General features: G+C 35.6%; 1 protein-coding gene across 1 annotated transcript; it reads right to left on the reverse strand.

Moving 5' to 3' along the window:
* Positions 1 to 5,702: 5,702 nt before the first annotated feature.
* Positions 5,703 to 7,630, reverse strand: LOC148599459 (uncharacterized). Its single transcript, XM_088557541.1, has 2 exons — positions 7,300 to 7,630; positions 5,703 to 6,878 (listed from the first exon to the last, which is right to left on the reverse strand). The coding sequence occupies exon 2, from the start codon at positions 6,618 to 6,620 to the stop codon at positions 5,703 to 5,705; it is 918 nt and encodes a 305-aa protein (XP_088413667.1). The 5' UTR covers positions 6,621 to 6,878; positions 7,300 to 7,630.
* Between the last annotated feature and the right edge of the window lie 272 nt (positions 7,631 to 7,902).

Raw genomic sequence — 7,902 nt, forward strand, 5'->3', positions numbered from 1 at the left:
TTAATATATGCAAAATATCACTGACATAAATATAATATTAAAAAAACTCTTAATATATCTTTCCATTGACGCATAAAGCAGCCGTATACCATCTCCACGAATTAAGGTATTACACATCCTTTGCTATCTGCTGTACTTCTGTATGTTTTTTTTTTTTGAACATTGCAGAATTAAAATCTAATTGTTGTTTCTTTTAGACTGATTCTAAATTCAAAATCCTAATTTATTCAATAAAAGCTGCTTCAACAAATTATCAAATGATAAATTCAATAAATACATGTATGAGCTACATTTACGACTGTTTCACCACAACCATCGTACTTCTCCAAAGCAAAGTTGGGAGGTATTTTATTTGATACAGCAAAAATTTTACCATTATAGATATAGTTTAGTAAGGCACTTCTGTTTATGTATGTTTAAATGTTGTTCGATTGTGTTTCTAGATGTATAAACGTAAAATGTATATTTAAAAGATTAATCAAGGAAAAGAAGATTAGAGTAAAACACGAAATATTATCCAAGGATAAAGACCAGATACACACAAAAAAAAAAATCACACGTGAACTTTCCAAAATACTTACACAATTTAAAACAAACAAGCAAAAACAAAAACAGAAACAAATGAGCGACTCGATCTCCAACGACAACTGGGAAACTCCTTTTGGTTGTTAAACTTAGCTAACTAATAGTTCCCTCAAGTCAACTGTCATCTATGTGTGACCAAGTGGGGCGTGATGGTAAATGCTGGCCCAAATATAACACGAATGTGGAACTACTTTTATTAACACATAGAAGGCATTGAAAGATCTACAAAATAGAGAACAAAAGGAATAATGAATAAATATACAAAATAGACCAATTATTGTCAAATACATGCAAAGCATAGAAAATCATTGCAAATATTCAAACAACTTGCATAAATCAAATTCATTTGCATGTTCAAAACAATTTAACTTAACGAACACACGAAAAGAACACAAATCATCAATTGAATATTTAAATGTAATACCCACAGTTAACTATAACTGTACACAACTGACCATTTAAAGTCCTTTATAAGTACTCACTATAACAAGGTATAACATTAAATCAATTAAACTGATTCAATGATCTGCAAAATCAATAAAACAAATTGAAATAAAACATTGAAATACAAAAATGCTTTAAATGCAAAGTGCCAGTACGAAAAATGAAAAGTAAGAACATGAAAAAGTAACATCATAAATACCTTATCTGCTGGCTATACTTCTAACAATTAAAAGCGGACATTCATCTTGGCCTCCCAGTTCCACATTGAAATACTATAAAAAGTTCTGAGTATTTATACCAAAATATAGTACTACTCACAAGTGGAAAAACTAGAACATCCAACCTCTAAATATATTAAATCCAATAACAACCAGTGAGCAGATTTTCAGCACAATGCGAAGAAAATGCAAAATGCAACGAAGCGTAGAGTAACTCAGACCACTGTAGAGAACAGATCAAAATTTCGAAAGAAATATAAGTCAATAAATGGAAAACAATAATTATTTTGATAAGTAAAAATCAGCTTGTCCACATACTCCCCAGCTGAAATGTTATCGTCTCGATAAACAATACCAAAAATTAACTCCACATACTCCCAAATAATAGGAACAATAGTAAAATGACAACATACATTTACCATAATCAAAATGATAAATTGAAGAGTCAACAGCACTACAAATCACATTGTATTAAAATTACTAACTTTTGTAAGCAGTTTACTTTGCTAATAAATACTAACTACAATAAACAGCACATGGTAGTCTATTCGGATTAGAATGTTTACCAGCATTTATCCTCGTACTTCGTCTCGGTACCATCAGAGTATCATCATCATCACCGTCGCTCGAATCGTACGGAGTAAGTTCATCACAATCCGGCCGACACTTCAACACATGTTGACGATTCAGCGTCCTGGATATACCAGCTCCATCACTAGGTTCAACGACAACGGTATTTTCGGATGATCTTACCACTCGGTAAACGGCGGAGTCCCAAGTGTCTTGAATCTTGTTACGCCCATGTACGCCACGATTCCTGATGTAAACCGAATCTCCCTCACGGATTTCAGGATTAAAATGTCTCTTGTCGTGCTGTTCCTTCCTGTACGATGCACGGTCTTTCATCTGCTCCCCAGCTTTTTCGTGAGCATATCGTAGACGATTCTGATGTTCAACAATCCATTCATCTAAAAGAACTTCAGAGTCATTAGATTCATTATTGCACAACAAAAAATCAACAGCTAATTTTGGATGCCGTCCGAACAATAGATAATACGGACTGTAACCAGTTGATGAATTCATTGATACATTGTACGAAAATACAAGTTCTGGTAAATATTTCGGCCAATTTTTTCTTTTTGTCAACAGGTAACGATTTTAAAAGATTGTGTAGAGTTCTGTTAAATCGTTCACATTGAGCATTTCCTTCCGGGTGATACGGTGTTGTACGAGTGCGATTAATGTTGTACAGTTTACAAAGCTGGCGAATAACGTCAGATTCGAAATTCCGACCTTGATCGGAGTGTAAGCGCTCAGGTACCCCATAAATGCAAAACCACTCGGTCAATAAAACGTTTGCAACGGTGTCTGCTTTTTGATCCTTCGTGGGAATTGCCCTAGTAAATTTTGTAAAAATATCAGTCATTACCAAAACATTCTCTTTGCCATGTGCTGGTTCAAGTATGGTAAAGTCAATTGCTAAAATTTGTAACGGTTTGTTGGCAATGAGGTGCCCCATAGCTGGTCGAATACTAGGTTGCGGCATTTTTGAAATCACACAACGTCTACAATTCTTACAATAATCTTTAATTGTGTTAAACATACCTGGCCAATAGCATCTGGTCCGTATGGTGGTAAACGTACGTTCAATCCCTTGATGTCCTAAATCGTCATGGCACTTTCTCAATACTTTGTCCCTCAGAACAACTGGCAAAATCAACTGGTTTATCTCACCATTTATCGGATCACGTATCCTTCTATAAAATATACCATTTACAACAATCATTCTGTCCCATTGACGTAAAAGAGTAACTAAATTTCTATCTAACTTGTGTATTTCTGACCGTGAAGGTTTAACCTTAGTGTTCCAAATTGCAATAAATTTACTTATTACTGAATCAGAATTTTGTAAATTTCGAATTTCACCTTTGTCAAAAATTGGTAAAGTTGTATGAGCTTCTTCAACAAAAACAGTTTGACAGTCTTCAGACCTAACATTCTGAACTACATCACCTGGAACTGCTGTACCGGTAGCAAACTTCTGTAGCAATGTTTTTATATCTTCGGACTTTGCAAGTTCTACCTTATTATGTGTTCTAGACAAAGCGTCAGCATTTAAATTATGCTTTTGTTGTCTATACCTGACATCAAAATCAAACACTGCTAATCGGGACAGCCACCTCTGTTCCTGTGCTGAAAGTTTTGACGTCTGCAAATAACATAATGGATTATTATCGGTATAAACAGTAAACTTAGAACATAATAAATAGTCTCTAAATTTCTCAGTTATCGCCCAAGCTACTGCCAATAGTTCTAACTTTCTAGAACTATAATTGTTCATATTTCGCTCGTTCGGTCTTAATGCTCTACTCGCATAAGCAACAACTCGTAATTTTCCTTCCACATATTGAGATAACACAGCACCTAAGCCTTGCATACTTGCATCGGTTTCCAAAACGAATGGTTTATTAAAGTTTGCATATGTCAATATCGGTGCAGAAACTAAGTGTTCTTTCAACGTATCGAACGCTTTTTGACAATCGGTGTTCCAATCTTTTCCAAAAAGTTTACGTGGATGTGGTGTATACTGCTGAGCCAATTGATTCAAAGGAGAAGCAATTTTGCTAAAGTCTCTAATATAACGTCGATAGTAACCAGCTAATCCCAAAAATGATTTCAATTTCTTTACATTTGACGGAACTTCAAAATTTTCTATAGCACTAACCTTGTCAGGATCTGTGTGTATACCATCAGCAGACACCACGTGACCAAGATATCTTACTTCACGCTTGAAAAAATGGCATTTTGAAGGCTTCAGTTTCAGTCCATGCTGTCTTAAACGCTGAAAAACTACTTCAAGACGTTTTAAATGATCATCAAATGTACTAGAAAATGTGATAATGTCATCAAGAAATACAAGCAAAATTTGAAACAGTTCATTTCGAAAACAATGCTGCATTAACCGTTGAAATGTAGCCGGCGCATTGCAGAGTCCGAAAGGCATGCGTAAATACTCGTACAAACCCATAGGAGTAGTAAATGCAGTTTTCTCAATATCATCATCATTCATTGCAATTTGGTTGTAACCAGAAGTCAAGTCCATCGTAGAAAATAGTTTAGCGCCACTGAGAGCATCAAAAGATTCTTCAACTCGCGGAAGCGGAAATGCGTCTTTGTTGGTTTTCGAGTTAAGTAAACGGAAGTCAACACAGAGCCTCAGAGAGTTATCTTTCTTTCTGACCAAAACGATCGGCGAAGCATAAGGGCTGGTGCTTTCACGAATGATCTTATTTTCTAGCAACTTTTTGATATGATTCTTAACTTCCTCATATTGTGTTGGCGGTATACGCCTGTATGGTTGTACGATCGGTTTATCATCTTGCAGCCGAATGGTATGCTTAACGGTAGAAGTGAAACCAACATCATTATCATCTTTTGAGAAAACATCTTTGTATCTATAAAACAACTTTTGAACAGCGTTTAACTCAATTTTGTTAACAGATAGATGGCTTATATCAACCGGCATTTCAAATTGTTTATAATCATCATCAACTTTAGAATTCGGAACATCAGAAAATGGTAAATTACTGTGGAAAATTATTTCTTCAACAGAATCAGTTCGAATGAACTCAATACGTGACCGATTGTTTTGCTCGACTTCTCCTTTCATAAGAATGCCAACTCTTGTTTTTGGTGCAATATAAATGTCATCACTGCCTAGGTTTGCGACTCGAAATGAAAAATGACCACGTTTGACGGTTACAAAAGTGTGTACTACGACTAGTGAACTTGGCAAATGTCCGCTTGATTTTAATGGTTCTATTACGGCATCATATATTCTAGGAAGATTTGGTCCTGTGCCATTTAAAGTAACAACAGACGAAGCAGGTATGCGTACAGGAGAACTAGCGCAAACTTTAGCATAACCAATAGTGTTCAAATGTTCATCTTTAATGCAAGCTTTAAATTGCTCTTTAAGTTTTGAATTTTCCGCAATAGTGGATACTTCTTCGCAAAAGTTCCTGCCAAAATCAAATTCTAAAATGTTTTTACAGCTCCTAATGATATTCATACCTAATAGCCCTGGAACCAATGCCTTCCTTCTTCTTGTGACTGGATCAGTGGAATCTTTCACAATCAATACACCACAGCTTTTCAACGTTTGTCCCATCACTACCATATCAACTTCCACATAACCAATATATGGAATAGAAAGTCCATTTGCAGCCCGAAGCTGCAAAGCTACGTCAGTACGTAATAGAGTACAATCCCGCAGAAATTTATCATAGAACGACTCTGTAACCGAAGAAATAGTAGATCCCGTATCCACTAAACATTTAGCCTCTGTGCCTGCTATGGCAACGGTAACCACCGGACACTTTCCTATCAAATAATCACAATCAACAGAGTCCATATATCCTCCATCTAACATGGGACTCGACACGAAAGATGGCGCTAGTTTCCCTGCTTATTCGGACAATCAGCAACTTTATGACCCGGCCTTTTACACCCAAAGCATAAATTAGAAGAACGTTGTTCATTGTAGGATCTATTCTGACCAGATGGCTTGGAATTGACTGTTTTTGTTAAAGCATCGATCTGTTCACTTTGTTTCCTTACTATCGCGAAAAGCTGATTCATTTTATCATCATTAGAATGCTGATCTTTCAGTACATTTGAATCTACCTGAACTTTCACTTTAGGTACGGGATCATTTATCTCCTCCTCTTCTGACCACATAATCGCTTCTTCGCGGAGACCGAGAAACGTAATGTCTGGATCAGATCTAACTAAACGCTTCAGGTGCTTCCTAAGCATGACATCCTGTACATTTTGGGAAAACTGATCACATAGTGATTTGTCCTTGTTCGGAATCAATGAATCATCTTTTCTAATTACTTTCCGGATTAAATCCATTAGAGCATAAGAATACTCACGTAAGGATTCGCCCTGTCGTTGCACTCTGTCGAGAAAATTTTTCTGCAGCTTTGTGATGTTGTCCTTCCCACCAAATGCATCCTGCAGAACTTTCACAATTCGACTAGGATTCTGTCTAATACCGTTCGATCTATATTTAATTTCTTCCTTGGCTGCACCTTCCAAAAACGAATAAATGAAATCAGCACGCTCCTGACGAGACATTTCACGTGTGCAAGACTCAACATCTTCAAGCCAATCCTCTACGTTCATGTTATATCCGGAAAACTTTGGTACCCTTCTGTCACGCTGAACATATATAACAGAACGTTTCTGGTCGTATAGTTGTTCATCATTCTCCACGTCTTCATTATCATCAGTTGTTTTCATCTGGTTAAGTTGATGCTGTAGTTCAAGAACTTGTCTTTGAAGCGACTTACATGTAGGGCGAGACATCCTTACAGGTATGTTACTCGGCAAACTCCGTGTAGTTCACTTGGTAATGTTCGACATCTTCCGGAATCCTATCAAAATATCGTCTGCTTAATGCCTTTAACCTTGCTTTCCCGCCTTGCCAGCAGTCAATGCCTTCTACATAATTGAATTGTCGACGACGCCATTCTGTGACCAAGTGGGGCGTGATGGTAAATGCTGGCCCAAATATAACACGAATGTGGAACTACTTTTATTAACACATAGAAGGCATTGAAAGATCTACAAAATAGAGAACAAAAGGAATAATGAATAAATATACAAAATAGACCAATTATTGTCAAATACATGCAAAGCATAGAAAATCATTGCAAATATTCAAACAACTTGCATAAATCAAATTCATTTGCATGTTCAAAACAATTTAACTTAACGAACACACGAAAAGAACACAAATCATCAATTGAATATTTAAATGTAATACCCACAGTTAACTATAACTGTACACAACTGACCATTTAAAGTCCTTTATAAGTACTCACTATAACAAGGTATAACATTAAATCAATTAAACTGATTCAATGATCTGCAAAATCAATAAAACAAATTGAAATAAAACATTGAAATACAAAAATGCTTTAAATGCAAAGTGCCAGTACGAAAAATGAAAAGTAAGAACATGAAAAAGTAACATCATAAATACCTTATCTGCTGGCTATACTTCTAACAATTAAAAGCGGACATTCATCTTGGCCTCCCAGTTCCACATTGAAATACTATAAAAAGTTCTGAGTATTTATACCAAAATATAGTACTACTCACAAGTGGAAAAACTAGAACATCCAACCTCTAAATATATTAAATCCAATAACAACCAGTGAGCAGATTTTCAGCACAATGCGAAGAAAATGCAAAATACAACGAAGCGTAGAGTAACTCAGACCACTGTAGAGAACAGATCAAAATTTCGAAAGAAATATAAGTCAATAAATGGAAAACAATAATTATTTTGATAAGTAAAAATCAGCTTGTCCACATATGAAAATTCAATATACACTGGAAGTTCGCATAAAAAAATGCGAATCTTTTCGATACAGCTGACATCAAAAAGATAAGTGAAATTTTTGTTGAAAACAAACCACAATCATGTTATTGATCGATTGATTGTCCTTCACATTGTTTAGTGTTGTGTCAAGCGGTAACAAGCCATTCCATGCAATTCCGTTGATCCATTCCACACCTCGGAAACCAGCCATAAACTTTCTAACATCTGCAAATAGATACATTATTTTCATTGGGTTGAAAT

Source organism: Perna viridis, chromosome 13 (assembly GCF_037379345.1).
Source record: "Perna viridis isolate PV_CMFRI_1.1 ecotype Kerala chromosome 13, ASM3737934v1, whole genome shotgun sequence".
NCBI lineage: Eukaryota > Metazoa > Mollusca > Bivalvia > Mytilida > Mytilidae > Perna > Perna viridis.

Bases quoted from the DNA above. Each gene is read 5' to 3' on its own strand.
- LOC148599459 (XM_088557541.1), bottom strand. From the start codon at position 6,620: ATGTCTCGCCCTACATGTAAGTCGCTTCAAAGACAAGTTCTTGAACTA.